We start from the raw sequence: 17910 nt of genomic DNA, 5'->3' as shown, positions 1-17910 counted from the left end.
AATAAAGAAAAAGATATGTTCTGAGGAAGTGGCTCTGCAATCTGTCTCTGTGATATAAACATGGTGCATGTTTCACTCTGTGGGCAATTGGTGCCTTTGAATTTGTAATGAATTAATGATTCACAAAGGGTACGTGAAGACAGAGAGAATCAAATTATTAATTATTAGTATGTTTTGTAGTATCTTTGAGAGAGAGAGAGAGAATGTGAGGCTTTGTCAGCAATGAAAATAAAGAACACCTACTTCAACGGCACGGATCACTTTATTTATTGCTGTGAAGTAAAAATTAGACAGCGACACTCTTCCTTGTTATTTGTGACTCTCTTTAAACATATGTTGACAATTTAGAGAAAAAGGTTTCCCAATCACACGTTTTTTTTTTCACTTAAATACTATTTTTTGGCTAAAAAAAAGAAAAGAACTCCGCCACTTATGTTATGATGAGAAATGTTATGCATCAGTCATTATTCATTCTCACACTTCACACTTATAGCTTTTTCATAGAGTGTGTGGGTGTTTTTCATAAAATGTGGGAGTGTTAGTGTTTTTCATAAGGTGTGAGGTGGTGAATAGTGACTGATGAGAAGAATTTTTCAGATAGAGATTCTCACAGTTCTTTCTCTTAATTATTTATAACTCAGGCAGATAATTGGAACCACTCTGAATCTAAATATTGGAAAGATTGCATTAGTGTTGTTTGTTGGCCAACAAATATACATATAATTTAAGTGTTGTCTAAAGCTTTTATTTGTTATAAATCGCATTGATGGCAAATTTCAGTACATTGCATTTTGGGGTTTCTGCATTCTACATCGCATTGAAGGTTTTAATTTGAATTTGATCAATAGTGGGAAATGGGGTCATGGGGTTTTGGTGCTTGCTCAGATCAAAAGCTGGGAAGTTGCCTAATATGCAAGTACAATTAGTTTTGAATCAAACCCACTCATTGTACTTGAAATTTGATGCCAGATGATTTTTTATTTAAATATTTGTGAGTCTTGCAAAAAAGCATGTGACAAATTTAAATGAAATATCAGCATTTTGCATCATTCAAATCGAGGAATCGAAGGCTATTAGTTTGAAATAAACCTAGCTTGCATACCTCATTTACATGATGGCAACTGCAAACATTTCAAGCCATTTGGAGATTACATGTTTAATATAATCAGTCACAAGAACTCAGATGCAAATCCTCAATTTGGAACGGCTGCTTCCTCATCTATTATCTCCTTCTGCAACTTCAGCCTACTGCTCTTTCTTCTTTTCTGCAACATTTTGCATGGAAATCCAAGAATCATCCAAGCCCCATAAAAAAAACCCCAAATCAAAAGGATCTTTTCCGTGTTTAAAAACTTGTTTGCTGCACATTTAGCATTGCAGTACAACACTAATTTGCGGTGTTTGCTTCCTTTTGGGCTTCTAACAAGCTAAATCGAGAAAATAAGTCAATAAGAGAAGGGTGTAAATGGAGTTGATCTGAACTTGCTACTTGATCAGTAAGTTGGCCATAAAACTTATTTCATGAATCTGAAAAATCTGAACTTGCTACTTGATCAGCAAGTTGGCCATAAAACAGAGTGGAAAAAAAAAAAAAAAACTCCTATTGCAGATCATTTTTCGAATTCCCATACATTAATTACTAATTAGGTCTAACGTTGGAAGTTATAAAGTACTCATATTTACTGAGCAAAAAGATTACAGCTTTCATTGGGAATCACTATTCTTTCATCTCAACGAGGTTGCACGCCTGCGGGCTGTAACCCCTAAATCCTCCAGCTCTCTTTCCCTCTCTCTTTCTCTCCTCGTGTTCCCGAAACCTCACGAAAAAACCACCCCTTATCAAAACCAAAACGAAAAAACTTAACGAAAAAGCTCTCTCGTCGTGTTACGAAAGTCCAAAGTCTCGCTTTCAGTCTCAAACTAAACCCAAAACCGCTGTCCACTGATACTGCAAAACGCAGTTAAAGCTCATATTTTCGAACCCAAAAACTAACAAAGTTGGTGGCGTACGTAGAGAAAAAAGGTCAATGACTACAGCAACAAGAAGAACGAAATGGCAGTACCCACCAGTACAACCGCAAACTCCAAGAATTCTCCACTTGCCTCGCCGGCCTCGGCGGAGACCTCCCAAGACTGCTGCTACAAAACCGGCATCCATCGAGGCCCGGCATGACCGTAAGGGCAGGCTGGAGGTGTTGTTCGATCAGGAGCGCGCGTTTTCGAGAACTGGGGTTCCAATAGTGTTGTTGGACTACTGTGGTGGTGGTGGGGAAAGTGAGAGGAGGAGGGTGAAAACTGAGGATGATAATAGCGAGAGTGGTGGTGGTAGTGTGGTAGAGGAGAAGTGGAGGTTCCAGGCAGAGATGTTGAGGGCTGAGTGTAACTTGCTGAGGATGGAGAAGGAGATTGCGGTCAAGAAGTTGGAGAGGAGCCGGGTGAAGATGAAGAAGATTTTGAGATCGGCTGTCCAGACTCTGGTTTCTGTTAGTCTCTCTCTCTCTCTCTCTCTCTCTCTCTGTTTGTTTGGTTTTCTTGTATTCGTTTATAGGAGTTTTGGGTGGTCTGTTCGGCTGCTGAGAAATTGCAGAAAAGAAATGAAACGATAAGAATAATAATAAGTTTTTGAATAATAATGTTAAACGGAAGTCTCCAGTGAAGATTGGATTATTATCAGCTTCTTTCGTTCTATCTTTCTTCTAGTCTGTCCGTTTCAAGGAAATTAAGCAGATTACTTCTCTGTTTAATCACCGTAAGATGGAGGAGACCGAAGTCCCATTTGGTTAGAGCTTTTGGTAATTGGTTGAGTAATGGTCCCATTTGAGCTGAAAGCTTACAGAAGTTCCCTCGGATGATATGGATGGACAGCGTTACTGGTCCATCCATACTCGCGTGTCGCATTAATACTGGTGGAAGTGGCCCAAGGATAGATGGCTGTCTGAAACTTTAGTGACACATTCAAGATGTAATTAGGGTTGTCTTTCGGCTTGTTTAGTGTAATATCGATCGTGAGAGAGCAGAAGAAACAAAATTTGGTTCGGAAAGAGTATCATCGCTTAGCTTAATCTGTTTTGTTCCTAACTATAATGGTAGGTTCCTCTTCATAACAGTTGCTATCAGTTATTGCCTCTCTTGTATGGAACTTGGGACATTTTGTGACCATTTGCACTTGCTTTATAAAAATATAATCTCTTTTTGCTTTATTTTTTTGTTAGTTGTTTCTGCAACCAGCAAAATAGTTTTGATTTGAATTTCATCTGGTAACTTGGGGTTGGTGCTTGGTTTCTTCTTTGTAGGGAAGAAAGAAGATTTGTGAAGGAAAGAATGTGAGCATGGTATTGGTGGAAGAGATCCAAGAGTTGGAAGAGAAACTAGAGAAGTTGCAAAGGAGCTCAGGAGTAAAGGATTTTATAGTTAGGAACTGTAGTAATTTTGATAAACAGGTGTCTCTTCTTCAGAGACGGCTAGAGAGGTTCGGAGCAACATCGGATGATATATGTGTGAAGGATATTCAGGAGATGGCCGCAGCAAGCTTGTCAATGGGAACAAGTTGTAGAGTGGAAGAGAGCTTTGTTTCAAGTGGAAAATGCAATGTAAGAATGAAGATTATCTTACTAACTTTTTTTTATAGCACAAGACTGCTTATTCAAATATTGTTACTCTTTGACTGCCCTATAAGAACAAAAAGGAAGAAACTCATAATTTCGAATCATCATGTTTATGCTGTTATGGTTTCTGAAAGGGAAAAGTTGAGTGGAGTGGAGTTTTTTTGTGGTCTCGAGGACTATCTATGGAGTATTTAAGGTCAATTGTAAGCAACTAAGTAAAAGCTTTTTCATTTTCAATTCACATATCCTCCTTTTGGTTGATATAATTAAAATAATACCTGCCAACATCATTGACATTAATAGTTTATTTTTATGAACTTTTTTCAACATTTCCCATCCATATCAGTAAGAGGGTATTATTGATCTGAAAGACTCTGCAGGTGGACATCCTAAGAAGGAAAATGGAAGCATTTTCAATGGGCATTTTGTTGGACAGAATGGAAGAGGAGTATAGATCAATGCCTTCTACAGCAAAAAAATCAGTTGCTAGTTCTGCCTCCTCTTTGAAGAGGATTGAGTTTACCCGAATAAGACCTGATCAGGCACATCCTTCTTCTCCACAAAAGACAAAGTCCCCAGAAGATAACCTATGCTCAGGACGTTGCAAGGATATAGTGCTAAGAATTGTGGAGCAAATACGAGTTGAGACAGAGCAATGGTCCCAGATGCAGGAAATGCTGGGGCAAGTGAGGAAAGAGATGGAAGAGTTGGAGGCTTCTCGAGACTTTTGGGAAGATCGTGCTCTCAATTCTGATCATCAAATCCAATCCCTATGCTCTACTGTAAGATTTCGTACAGAAAACCATAGCCAACTGTCCAGTTTATTGTCTCAATATCTATCCAGTAGAGTCTCTTGATTTTATTGCAGCTAGATTGAGCTTTTATACAATGACTCTTTCCAGCTAGTTTGAGGTTCAATTAATGTAGTTCTCTGGCAAACATCACTCTATGCTGTACTCTTTCACGACGTTAGGCCTGAAAACTTGCATTTCTCATGCTTTCTAATTATCTCATCAGCTTACTTTTTCATGCTATTAAGATATCATGTTTCTTCTCAATAGGTGCAAGAATGGAGACAGAAGGCTCTATCATCTGAAAGTAGAGCAAGTGAGCTACAAGTGCAAATGTCTGAGCTTCGCCAGGAGCTCGAATGGATGAGGAAGGAGCAAAACTCTGTAATTAGGGCACCCGAAATAGCCCAAAATGCACAAAATGAGACAGAGAAGCGAGTACTGGTTTGCCGCTTGAAGGAGAATCATTATACTAGTAACAATTCCAGTAGGGAGGTCTCAAGGGATAGAAGAAAAGCACCCACATCCAGTAGTGGATTTGTGGCTCCAAAACGATTACCTTTTCAAGATATTGGCAACTCATCATTGTTGATGAGGCAAAATAGCAAAGCCATTTCCCCTTTGCATTGCCCCCTCCCATTCAATAGAGAGTAGAACTTTTGAGTGATAAGAGTTTCAGTATCTTCATTTAGGGGCAATTCTTCTTGTCTAACTATATCAAGTGTAGCACTCTATATCCAAATCGTTATCTCAAGTGCAGGGAGTTTCTTTGTTGATTGTGTTATTGCAAGTTTGAGATGAAGATATCAACTTCAATAAAAAAGAAATGGGCATAGCAGAATTCACTTGAAGGAGAAGGCATCAATTGCAACACGAGTATTTACTTCAAGCCGTAACATGTTAAGATGCATCTGAATCTTCATGATCTGCAAAAGTTTATACAAATATCTGCCAAGTAAATTTCTTAAACTAGCATTACTGAAGTTATGGGACTTTGTATCACAACAGCACAAGACTTGGCTTTGGGAAGAATCAATGGAGCCTTTTGTGCATCATTCTGCAAGTTTAATACATAGTTGTGAAGAAACCGAACCCTTTCACAACTCTACAAGTAGATAAAAGAACTATCAAGTAAAAGGTAGTGTTGACTTCAAAAACATGCAAAAACATCAGGGGATTTGAGCCAATGGAGCTTTTCATGCCATCCTTCAGAGTTATAACTCATGATTTTTTGCCCTCCCGGATCAAATACAATACATAAGAGAAAGAGGTCCTATACAACTAGAGTGGAGAGTGGAAATGGCCCATTTCATACTCAAGCGTACACATTTGACATGTAGTTGGATGGATTTTCTCAGCATTCCAACGATAGATTGTTTTGAGTTAGCTTTGCAAGAAATAATTGTATATGTTAGGCCAGTGAAGCTTTCTGCTTATGAAATAGTGTTCTCTCAATGAAATAGTTTGATTATTAAATTAACTGAATAAAAAATCTAGAGGAAATCAAAATGACCATGATCACAAATAAATCTAAAGAGGTCAATTGCATTTTAGAGGAATGCTGCTCATAATTAATTCTTTTATTTGTCATTTTCTTATCATTCCATAATGCGTAATTAAATGATTGAAAAATTATTTGTCATGTTTCTTTTATTCAACAATCATTTAAGAAAAATGATAAACACACATCACTTACAACGATTCTGACCATTTTCCTTTGCTTGCACATTAATAGTTAAGTTTTATTTTTCTTTCTTTTTTAAATGACTAGCAAAACTTTTAGTTAAGATTCTTTGAATTGAATTAAGACTTTTTAATTAATTTTTAAACTAAAAACTTTCTATTTAATATTATAAAACTTACATTTAGCCTAATCAAATTGTCAAAAAAAAAAAAAATGTTTGGATATAAAGGATTAATGCATGCGAATTACCCTCCTTTAAAGATTGCATGAGATCTTATAAGGATTGCATTGATTCAGTCGATTAAAATTGAATCGATTTTAGTGAACGGAACCGCTTCAATCGACCAATTTAGGTCAATTCTAACCCGATTTTAGACTGATTTAAATGATTGAAAACTATATTTATTTTTAAGTTGTCTAACAAGTAAGTTGTTTTTTAGTTTCTTGTAAAAAATATGTTAAAACTAAATATATATTAACTTTTTCATCATTATATTAAATAAAAATAACAGAAAAATTGAAAGATAGAACATATAATTCTTTATTTTCTTTAGTTGAACAAAATAATTAGGAGATGAATGTGTATTTTATATTAAATTTATGATTATGCACAAAATACTATATTTACCATGTACTTAAATTACATATTTATTTAAATTATTTAAATTCATATAATATTTTTATTAAAATTAGTTAATGAATTTATATTTTATATTTTTTATATATAATATAAAATATTTACATTATATTTTATATAATTTTTAATATTTCTTATCAATATTAAAATAATAATTCGTCTGATTGAATTTGTTGAATCGATGCGTTATCCGATTCGAACCCGATTCCGATTTCAAGCTTAGGCCACGAGTCCTAAGTTGTGTTTGGATGTTGAAATGAGTTGAATTGAGTTGAGATGATAAAATATTGTTAAAATATTATTTTTTAATATTATTATTATTTTAAAATTTGAAAAAGTTGAGTTATTTATTATATTTTATATTAAAATTTAAAAAAATTATAATGGTAAATTGAAATGAGTTGAGATTAGTACGGTATCAAGTTCCACGCGGTCGAATCTAATGGGCTACTAAACATTTCAACCAGCCTTTTACGGGGGTCTTATAAAGGCGACCTACCCAGACCGATGCCAGAAGGTTCGAACAAGTCTTTCAACCATTTCCGTCGTAGTTTCAGATCGGAAACCCTCGCGGTGAGTTCATTTCATCTTGGGATTGCCACTCTCTCTCTCTCTCTCTCTCTCTCTATACACACACACACATATGCGTATTCTTTCTTGTCTCTCTCGAAAGATAAGCTGGTCGATGTAATTTTCCTTTTCCGGTGTTTGATTTGTGCTGAAGAAGTCCTAGAATTCATAAATCTCATAGCCTGATATTAGATGTTTTGGCTGATTTAAAGGACTCAAGTGTTTGCTGCATGCTTTGAAATGGGTTTGTTCGTGTTTTACTGTTGCGCTTTATTTGGGAAACGAATTGTCTGCTTGGTTGCTGAGAAAAGCTGGAAATAGAGTGAATTAAATGTTCGGTCCGACCTGGAAAATTATACAGAGTGGCCGTATTCATTTTGTCCTGCTTTGGTGTTAGGAAAAAGAAAAGCGGAGTCTTGACATATTGGTATATAAATGCCTACTGTGTTTTCGCTTCATTTATTAATGTTCAGGTTCTGATTGAAAGCAGTAGTAAAGGTTTTTTTTTTTATTTTTTTGTTTTGGGGGGGGTGTAATGTTTTATGTGAATAAATTGAAAGCATGTGTCTCTGTTGGAGATGGAAAGCATTCCGAGTGGTTTGGGAATGAGAAACATAGAGATGTCCTTCTTCCCATGGCACTTTAAGCACGAGATGCCTTGTCAAGGTTTCACAGTCTCATGCCAATTATTTGGGAAACGAATTGTCTGCTTGGTTGCTGAGAAAAGCTGGAAATAGAGTGAATTAAATGTTCGGTCCGACCTGGAAAATTATACAGAGTGGCCGTATTCATTTTGTCCTGCTTTGGTGTTAGGAAAAAGAAAAGCGGAGTCTTGACATATTGGTATATAAATGCCTACTGTGTTTTCGCTTCATTTATTAATGTTCAGGTTCTGATTGAAAGCAGTAGTAAAGGTTTTTTTTTTTATTTTTTTGTTTTGGGGGGGGTGTAATGTTTTATGTGAATAAATTGAAAGCATGTGTCTCTGTTGGAGATGGAAAGCATTCCGAGTGGTTTGGGAATGAGAAACATAGAGATGTCCTTCTTCCCATGGCACTTTAAGCACGAGATGCCTTGTCAAGGTTTCACAGTCTCATGCCAATTATTTGGGAAACGAATTGTCTGCTTGGTTGCTGAGAAAAGCTGGAAATAGAGTGAATTAAATGTTCGGTCCGACCTGGAAAATTATACAGAGTGGCCGTATTCATTTTGTCCTGCTTTGGTGTTAGGAAAAAGAAAAGCGGAGTCTTGACATATTGGTATATAAATGCCTACTGTGTTTTCGCTTCATTTATTAATGTTCAGGTTCTGATTGAAAGCAGTAGTAAAGGTTTTTTTTTTTATTTTTTTGTTTTGGGGGGGGTGTAATGTTTTATGTGAATAAATTGAAAGCATGTGTCTCTGTTGGAGATGGAAAGCATTCCGAGTGGTTTGGGAATGAGAAACATAGAGATGTCCTTCTTCCCATGGCACTTTAAGCACGAGATGCCTTGTCAAGGTTTCACAGTCTCATGCCAATTATTTTTCAATGTAAATTTACTGCTTTCTAGAATCCGAAATGTAGCATATCCCTTGATGCTTTTTGTGTAGTCATTAAGCTATTATGTGCAAATGCCATTGTTCTTATTTTCCCCTAATTTCCTGGATGTTGATCCATTCTACTGGTGTAGGTGATCAGAACTTTCAATCTGTATCTGTGTTTGCCCCTTTTTATTTTATATATATAGATAAATTTGGGGCAGCTGATTCATGTGTTAGCCTCAATTAAACTGATACTTGGCTTGACTTTAAATTTCATAATTCATAACCTACTATTTCTATGGAATTGGGCGAAATGGCTATCAAGTTGGATGAGTTGGTTCTCCATCGACACGATTCAAACTCTTGAAACCGCCCTATTTTGGAATGTGTATCCTAACTTTATAGTCACCCATTGAAGTTTGAGAGATCTTTTTTCTTTCTTTGATAAACCAAACTAGAGAATCTCGTATATTATCAGAATTTCTGCTGACAAGGGGCGCTACCCATCATACCTGGGTGAGGTGGCCACTTTACCCCCAGCCCACACCCCTTGTCTGCCCGTACCTGTTGAACGGGTGGGTGGATTGTCCAACCTACTGCCCAAAACTCTGTCCAAAGCCAGATCCAGCATCATGTAACCATATCCAACCAATCAAATGACAGCCCATTTCAAAATCAAACAATAAAATAAGATCTGATCTGAACAGTAAATCTATATAAGATCTGACGTCCAAGTGGATCAGATTTGAACAGATTGGATCTGGTCAGATTATCAAAGATCAGATCTGAGCACCAAAGATGAGCTCTGATGTTTGCTCAGATAAGCCAATCGAAGATCGAATCTGATCTTAGATTTGAGACACACTGCAGCACTGTGGATCTGAGAGCAGGGGAGAAGATAGAAGGAAGAAGAGAAGAAGAAAGAAGGAAGGAGAAAGAAGGAAGGAGTAGAGGAGCAGGAGGAGGCGGCGGTAGTGATTTTTAGGTATAAGATGGTTTTATACTATGATTACATGCACGGGCAGGTGAAAACCCAATCGGGTGGGGTACCACTTGGTTAAAAACTTGTATAAACTCTTTCGCCCTGCCCTGGGGTGGGCGGGGCTGGTCCTGGTGACCCGTCCCTGGTCCTTGGTGTTGACACTGGATGGTGATAGAGACTTACTTAGATGAGGTATTGAATAAACTATTTGTTGTCTTAATTATCCACATTCAATTATGCAGTTCTCTGAATCATATTCTATTTGCCCTTTTGCTCTTTCATATTTTGTGGAACACTTTTTTGGGTAAAGACGCAAAAAGTTTTGCCACTATCTTGAGTGCTTAACGTGTGTCTTATTGCTGGCTTTTTTTCCCCCCTCTTAACTCTTGCTTCTTTAACTCAGAAATTGTACTTCTTTAATATTTTTTATTGGAGTTTTGCCTATTCATATATTTTCTGTATGTCTGTTCAGTAGAGTTGCTTTGAAGCTTGTTTAGTCAATATATTTGTTTTATTTCCAAATCATATTTTTTAAGCACTCCAAATACAACACTCCAGTTTATCTCTTTTGGAAATGGGTAGTGATATGCAAAGAGATTGGATAGGGGAAGAAACCAGAAATTTGCATTAGCATCCTTCTTTTTTCTGTTTACAATTAATTTCAATGTACATTTTGTGATGTTTTGTTGTGTTGAGCCACTGTATAATTTTCATCTTGAATTCAGCTCAATCTTTCTATGCTTTGGGACGAAATAGGCTGGTGCTGGTATTTGAGTTTTAGCACTATCTTCCTTTTACATTTTGTGACAATTTTTTTGTTCGTAACTCTTACACAGTTCAAAAATGTCAGCGAAGTACATCATAGGAGGTATTTTGGGATCTTTTGCAATTGCGTATACGTGTGACTATTTTCTTGCTGATAGGAAGATATTTGGTGGTACGTTCTGGTGGTGACAACTTTCTTTATTAATCAAACTTATAAAAATAAATAAATTCTTGATTATTTAGTTTACAGATATCAATCATTTTGCAGCTTGACAGAGTTATTAATTTGGTTACCAGGTACCACCCCCAAGACCGTTTCAAACAAGGAATGGTGGGAAGAAACGGATAAGAAGTTCCAGGCTTGGCCTCGCACTGCCGGGCCTCCTGTTGTGATGAATCCCATCAGTCGCCAAAACTTCATTGTCAAGCCCCGTTCCGAATAGTGAAGCTTGCATCTTTGGCAAATCATTCGAATGAATTTCGTTTCTTGTTATAGGCCTTGCAAAGCCATGCTCATAAATTCTACTGTATTCCATTAAATGATGCACCCATATATTGGGTTCGGATCTTAATAACTGTCGTCAAGTCAGGGCATTTCTTTGTCAGAATGATAGTTGTTTTTTATCATTTGGATGTCGAAAGATGATTTTACAAGCTTTTTTCTTCATATTTTGAGTGTGGAATGTCTGATGTATTTGCTCTATTGCAGAAGAGTGCCATTCCTTATTATTGGTCTTTAACTATGAAATCTGGGATTAAGCTGCAGGTGTCATCCCCAAAAACGTTTCCTTCGCACATCAATTTGCAGCCTTTTTGCTTCATATTTGAGGATGGAGAATAATGTGAATTTGGCCATCTGTATAACTCCATGGCTTTTTATTCCAGTAATTACAAACTATACTTGGTAAAAACCTTTTACATTTTGCAACAAATTAGGGTTGTAGAACCGGGTTGGATTTTTTTTTCGGTTCAGTCTGAAATCCTGAATCCGGGTGTATGCAGACGGTTGTGAGAAATCTGGATCTGTTTATGGATTCCGTTTTATGACTCGGTTATCCGTAATGGGTCCCTTTTTTTTAAAAAAAAATCCAAATTCAGTATTTTTTTTTTTTTTTTTTGAAATTCAGTATCGTCTTTATGCTTTTGTAGTGATATTTAAGCATCGTCTTTATCTTCGTAATAAGCTTATATTTAAAGTAGCGACGAAAACATAGCCCAACCACAGATCTAAAAGAAATCCTCCGAACTTCGACACATGCATACATGTGACACACATATATGACTCTTGACGTCAAAGAAATATATAAATATATATATATATATTTATATTCTACCAGAAAAAGCAGCCACGATGTCGTCCTGAGACGCTGGCTATTATCGCAGAGTTATTTCTCAATCTGATCTTGTGGCTGATTCACATTCTCTTTGGGTATGATGATCTTGAGCATGGCATGCCGTCAGCAACCATCGTCTTGGTTTGTTCCACATTCAAATCCTCCGGCAGTTGGGTCCTCTTCATGAACCTTCCACAACTTGGACTTTCCACGATGATGAATAAAAAGTTTATTTATTTATTTTGCATTATTATTTATTTATTTTATTTTAAAAAAAAACTTTTAAAGTGTTTAAATTATTTTTTAAAAATAATCTGGACAATTTAAACATGATATGATAAAAAAAAGTGCTATAATTTTTAAAGTTTAAACTATTTTTTTTTTTAAAAAAGTATTAATAAATCGGGATACAATCCGGATATCCGGATTTACAGCCAAAACAGGAAAAAAAAATCAGGATATTCGGATTGAATCTACTTATCCGCCAAGATTATTTTCGGATTAATCTGGGCGAATAACCGCCCAGTTTTTATAATTCGAATCCGGATCCGATTATGACTGGATATCCGGATCCAGGTCCGGTTGCACACTCCTACAACAAATTAAGAAATATTTTAGGTTGAATGAAAATAATTAGCTCACAAATGCTATCTAATGGAATTACATGTACAATAAAATAAAATAAAATAAAAAAGAAATCTATAGAGAACTGTAGAATAATGAAATAGAGATTGTACTAAAGTGTTTTTCCACTACTTTGAACGTATACATAGATGAGTTTATATACATCACTGGTAAAAATAGAACAACTAACTCTCTATTGTCGTTAGGCTATTTATCAAGTATTCAAAATTCAAATACTTGATTTATACAAGATAACTATAACGTTTAAAATTCAAATACTTGATTTATACAAGATAACTATAACGTTTAAAATTCAAATACTTGATTTACATGATCACCATATCCTACTACTCTTACGTAATAGGAACCGTTTCAGCAAGTCTTGAGTCTCTTGAGTAAGTAGGCTTGGAGTCCGATAATATAGTTGGTCTTCAATAAGAACCGACCATATAAAAACCCACGAGCTAGTAAGATACACAAAATAAAAATAACCACTCGCACATCTAATAATATATATGTAACGAAAATAAAAGCCAAACGAACATGATAAGTGTAAACCATATATCATATATATCTACAAATACCAAGATCATTATAAAGATAAACCACATGCATTAATGAAAATGAAAATGAAAATGAGACTATTCCACAAAGATGATACCCATGATTACTAGATAGGAAACAACCGTTAAAAGTTCAAAATTCATTAACTAAAATTACAACAATCCAAAACTAAATCATCCAAAGGTGGCTGATTAATCCTTATCGATCGGTCGTTGGCTAGTATACAACCTAGTGCCTAAGATTAGTCAAACGTACATTTTGAGTCTTTTGAATGGTACGTTATTCTGATCAGGAAGCCGCAAATTATCCGCAAACAATGTATCAGTGTAATCGAAATCCAAATCTTGCAAATATTTGAAGTTTTCAGAATCAGGAGACGTAGGGTTCCAAACTGGCTCAAAGACATTCTCTGTGTAATCCACCAAAGGAGCTGGAGGACTACAGTCAATTGCAGGTTGAACCATCTGAGCAGGATCAACCAATGCTCCTTCATGATATTGATCATCATGTAGATTACTATTGAATTGATCATGGGCAATTGCCATTGGTTCAGGATCTATATTAATGGCATTCTCCAAACCTGAAGGAGTCTGATCATTGTTCTCCGAATCATCAAGGATAGATGTTTCATTATGATCCACATCCCCTCCAACACGTGTTCTGGAGAATTTCTTGATTTTCTTCTTAATCCTACACAAAACCCAGTCATCCAACTGGACAGTATACATAATTTAATGATGTCAATTAGTAATTTAAGAATGAAATATTTTTTTTTAATAAAGAAATAAATCATACACAAGACAATATTACTACGTACAAGAATATTTGTTTGAAAAAGAACGTCAACACTAAAATAAAATTCAGAAAACTAGAATATATGAAATATTTAAGGATGAAAAACAAGATACCCTCATGTCATTTGCTTCCCTTTTGTTTCGAGGAGGATTCTTCACTGTAAATTCATGCATAATCCAGTTTGTTTTGACACCATTTGGATTTTTTCCTATGTAGAAAACCAATGATTTCTTAAACCCGATTAGTTTTCCGTAGGAGTTGATGATTGGCTTGTCAGCTCCTGTGGCCTTCCAATATCCACCATTGGCTGATCGATTTGGACGATTTCCATTTTGATACTTTCGATTTCTTGGAGTGAAAAAGTACCAATGATCCGTTTGTCCATAATCCTTGAATATCTCTTTGAATATGAACGGAAAGATAGAGTTTGAGTTGCACTATAATATGTCAACAAAATTATAAAAAAAAATATAATAATAAAACAATGACTTACAAAATAGTATACAAACACATGCATCCAATGACGAAGAGTCATCTTCAATCGCATGGTTAATGTTTTTTTTGTTTATTTGCATGGTCCAACATGACCAGATCATAGATACAGCATGTATATTGTAGGAATAAATAGACTTGCATGCAAATAGCTGCCCTATCATGTTGAAATTAAAAGCAATCAAAACATGTTAATATATATATATATATAAATATTTATATACGCCTTGCCTGTATGCGCGCGTGCGACATGAAAGAAAGAAAAAAAACGCATGGATGCAGTAGTTCCAAGCAAAACATATATGCCCATGAATATGATGATCATATCGGTCGACGTAAATACACGATATATATATAATCTCTAGGTAGCTAGCTCATATTAAAATTGACGAAAGTACCTGAAAGACACTCGGGTCTGTGAAGATATACATTAGCCGACACGATCCGGCTCACCGGCAGTCTTTGGTTCGATATCTTTTTCTCCAAATAATACCCAACGAGCTCTTCATCTGTTGGGCAAAACCTATATCCAGTAGGATAATGTCCGAGATGTTCTTCCAACTCCTTGATGCTGGGATTATGGAAACCATCAAAAAATACTGGTGTGAGTAAGGTTTGGGGTTGATTTGGAGGGTTATCAATCGGCATTGCTTGTGGGGTAACCGAATCGTTCATTAGGTTCGGCTTACAAGACTGCAGTGTTGATGTATAATACTAGACTTCAAGTTTTGAACTTCAATTCTTGACCCCGGAAGGTATTCAATTCATGAAATAAACTACGAAGTGTATAGATTGTTTTGGTTCTCAATGCCAAAACAGAGTAATATAGTTTGTATATATAGATTTCAAGACGTTATCAATTACAATTTAAATCTATTTGAACTGATGTTTTATCTATATAGAATATTTGAATTTGAATTTAAATATTGATGTATATCAGACTTCTGTTGTGGAAGATCTTTATCTACTGAAGACTCGGGTATTTAAGCTGGAACATCAGACTTCTGTTATGGCCAGACTTCTGTTGTGGAAGATCTATATCAGACTTCTGTTATGGCCAGCTGGAACATAATTTAATTGACACGTTCATATTTAAGCTGCTGTACGTTGAATGTACATGTATTACCCAGTCGGCAGCCCCTTTGGTGAACGACGTCGTTTAGGTAAGGGATCCCCTATCCTTTCAATTTTTTCCCCCCCTCTCCTCGACAACTACCTCTTCCGAGTCCCTCTCCCCCATTTTTTCTCCGTCCCAGAGTTCCACCTCCCCAGGCCTCTTCAACTTGTTTCTCCCTTCAAGTTCTCTCTCAACAAACTCTCTCTATCCATGTCTCTCATGCTATCTGTTCTCTCTCTCAGATTCTCTCCGTTGGTTGCATCACCCACCGTAAACCAAAACAATACCACGCACAACAGCCCTTTGTTTTTCAACACAGCCACTGTAAACAACCACCCATCGACGCTCGACCCATGTTCGGCCACCCACGCACGTCCCCAGAAAATCCTCTGTTTTCATAACCAAAAACAGAGCATCGGTTCTTCCCATGCACGTCAATCCCGCAAACCTCCTCAGCCATCTAAATCCACAGAAAACACCGCCCAAGCCTCCACCCTACGGTTGCCACAGTTCAAGCACAGTAAGAACACTTTAGGCCGCTGCCGCTGCCGCTGCACACATTCTCTCTATCTCTCTCTCTCTCGATATCACGTTTCTAACCACCTTTGAATATCTCAGCGGCTTGGCAACCGCTACTCGCTGGAAAAATATTCTCCATCATGGGACACCGACCACGAACCACCCCTCCCACCTCACGGTTGCATAGCCTACGACAAACCACCCACCTCGGTATTTTCCTCCCCTCTCACAGTGCTTTCTCCCTCTCTCCGTTCTCTCTCTCTCTCTCATCACTCACTCTCTCACACAGAAGTCCCACCACCGTTGAACCCAGTAGCGCCGCCGTCGAGATCCACCCAAACCGCCACCACACGTAGCCTCACAGTAAGGATCACTGCATTGCTCGTCTCTTCTCAGTGAAGTCTGGTTTACAAAATGAAAATATTGTCTTTGGTAAATTGGAGTGATATTACGTTTATGGCCTTATTTTACAATTGGGTTTGGGCTGTTTTGTTGACGTACTGGAGTTTATATATATACTAGTATTGAAAAAATATGAAAAATTGGTTACTTGTCGATCCACAATGAACAACAAAATTATAATTTAAATTCATACAATTTGTTAATTTTAAATATCAATAGATACAGTTTCGTCTATATTTTAAGATTTAATTGTTAATGGTCATTGCCATTGGCCAAAGGCCACCGGAAAAATGAAGTTTTGATTACAAATACAGATATATATATATATATATAGAGAAAATATACTTACAACCGTGAATTGCGTAATCGCCGCGTAATCATTTTGAAAAAAATGAATAAAACATGGGACCCACATGAAAAAAATTAATTTTTTAATAGTGGACCCCACTCTTTTTCAAAACGATTACGCGTCGGATATAGAGAAAATATACTTACAACCGTGAATTGCGTAATCGTAGAATTGTATGTTGAGTATATATATACTCAACATGCCTTGTACATGTGAACGGGTGAGAATAACATATATGCTGGATTCTTTTGCACGGTTTGACTCTAAATTTTGGAGAAACAGTTTATTTCTAATATTTATTGTTAAAAGAGAATGCATTAGCAGAAAAAATTTATTATGGCTCAGGTAATAGATAGACATCATATAAGAGTAACATAACTGGACCATACATCTATCTTAGGAGTTCAAATCATTTATATGCGAGCTAAACCAACTTAAATCTATAGAATAAGCAGTTTCAAGTAAAAAACTGACGAAGAGAACCCAAAACAATGGCCATGAACCAACAATCTATCCAAGCCAAAAACTCTGATAGAAAAGAAATGAGATAATAAGAAAAAGGCTATTTTCCAGCGATTTTATATTCGCTATAAAAGAAATCGTTGCTAATCATTCCAAGTAAAATATTTATTTATTTTTTTCAAAAACATTACAGTACGACACTTCATTACTGTAAATATTATTTTTCTTAAGTTAATATAGCTGTGATATCATTTTCTTTTTGTTCGATAGGATTGCAACTTTGTTAATAAAAACTTGAATCATTCAGTTTTGAAATGTTTAATTTTTATTTAAATAATTCAAAAGTGAGGCAATTATTTATTTTTATTATTTTAAATAAATGTCCCCCACTCACATACTCGACTAATATATATCATCGCGTAATTACCAATTATGAGGTTATTCATATCTATAGTACTCTTATTGAAATTCAATAGTACTTATCAATCAATTGGTCACAAAATTAGGAAAAATATAAATTGATAAAATAAAATAAAAACCATGCATTTTAGTTTGAAAATTAAAAGGCCCGGCCTATTAACTCAAACAAGATATATATATAATTAATTCAGTTAACTTTATTAATTTCATAACGTGTTTTATTTGATAATAATATATATTTTTATTTTTAACCATAACTATATTCTTAATGAAATCT

General features: G+C 35.8%; 3 protein-coding genes across 4 annotated transcripts; 2 read left to right on the top strand and 1 right to left on the bottom strand.

Moving 5' to 3' along the window:
* The first annotated feature begins 1299 nt into the window (after positions 1–1299).
* LOC108998678 lies at positions 1300–5170 on the top strand. 2 transcript variants are annotated; one of them, XM_018975328.2, is made up of 4 exons: positions 1300–2483; positions 3294–3590; positions 3977–4387; positions 4667–5170. In XM_018975328.2, exons 1-4 carry the CDS (start codon positions 2028–2030, stop codon positions 5048–5050), a joined length of 1548 nt encoding a protein of 515 aa, XP_018830873.1. In that variant the 5' UTR covers positions 1300–2027; the 3' UTR covers positions 5051–5170. The 2 variants fall into 2 exon arrangements, with proteins under 2 accessions (XP_018830873.1, XP_018830874.1); XM_018975329.2 differs by having other exon boundaries at positions 1301–2483; positions 3986–4387.
* A 2005-nt stretch (positions 5171–7175) lies between these two features.
* LOC108998731 lies at positions 7176–11259 on the top strand. Its single transcript, XM_018975418.2, has 3 exons — positions 7176–7290; positions 10627–10727; positions 10853–11259. Exons 2-3 carry the CDS (start codon positions 10634–10636, stop codon positions 10996–10998), a joined length of 240 nt encoding a protein of 79 aa, XP_018830963.1. The 5' UTR covers positions 7176–7290; positions 10627–10633; the 3' UTR covers positions 10999–11259.
* Positions 11260–13322: 2063 nt separating this feature from the next.
* LOC108998684 (NAC transcription factor 32-like) lies at positions 13323–15012 on the bottom strand. Its single transcript, XM_018975336.2, has 3 exons — positions 14763–15012; positions 13986–14272; positions 13323–13790 (listed from the first exon to the last, which is right to left on the bottom strand). Exons 1-3 carry the CDS (start codon positions 15010–15012, stop codon positions 13323–13325), a joined length of 1005 nt encoding a protein of 334 aa, XP_018830881.1.
* Positions 15013–17910: the final 2898 nt, after the last annotated feature.

The sequence above is a fragment of the Juglans regia genome, chromosome 14 (assembly GCF_001411555.2).
Source record: "Juglans regia cultivar Chandler chromosome 14, Walnut 2.0, whole genome shotgun sequence".
Taxonomy (NCBI): Eukaryota; Viridiplantae; Streptophyta; class Magnoliopsida; order Fagales; family Juglandaceae; genus Juglans; species Juglans regia.
The sequence above is the reverse complement of the archived record's forward strand: the minus strand, read 5'-3'. Positions and strand labels throughout refer to the sequence as shown.

Coding starts and splice junctions, on each gene's coding strand:
- LOC108998678 (XM_018975328.2), top strand. CDS start 2,028: ATGACTACAGCAACAAGAAGAACGAAATGGCAGTACCCACCAGTACAA. Junction 2,484..3,293: donor CTGTCCAGACTCTGGTTTCT/GTTAGTCTCTCT, acceptor TCTTCTTTGTAG/GGAAGAAAGAAGATTTGTGA. Junction 3,591..3,976: donor TTTCAAGTGGAAAATGCAAT/GTAAGAATGAAG, acceptor TTGATCTGAAAG/ACTCTGCAGGTGGACATCCT.
- LOC108998731 (XM_018975418.2), top strand. CDS start 10,634: ATGTCAGCGAAGTACATCATAGGAGGTATTTTGGGATCTTTTGCAATT. Junction 10,728..10,852: donor TGATAGGAAGATATTTGGTG/GTACGTTCTGGT, acceptor TTTGGTTACCAG/GTACCACCCCCAAGACCGTT.
- LOC108998684 (XM_018975336.2), bottom strand. CDS start 15,012: ATGCCGATTGATAACCCTCCAAATCAACCCCAAACCTTACTCACACCA. Junction 14,273..14,762: donor CAGACCCGAGTGTCTTTCAG/GTACTTTCGTCA, acceptor TCATATTCAAAG/AGATATTCAAGGATTATGGA. Junction 13,791..13,985: donor GGGAAGCAAATGACATGAGG/GTATCTTGTTTT, acceptor TATACTGTCCAG/TTGGATGACTGGGTTTTGTG.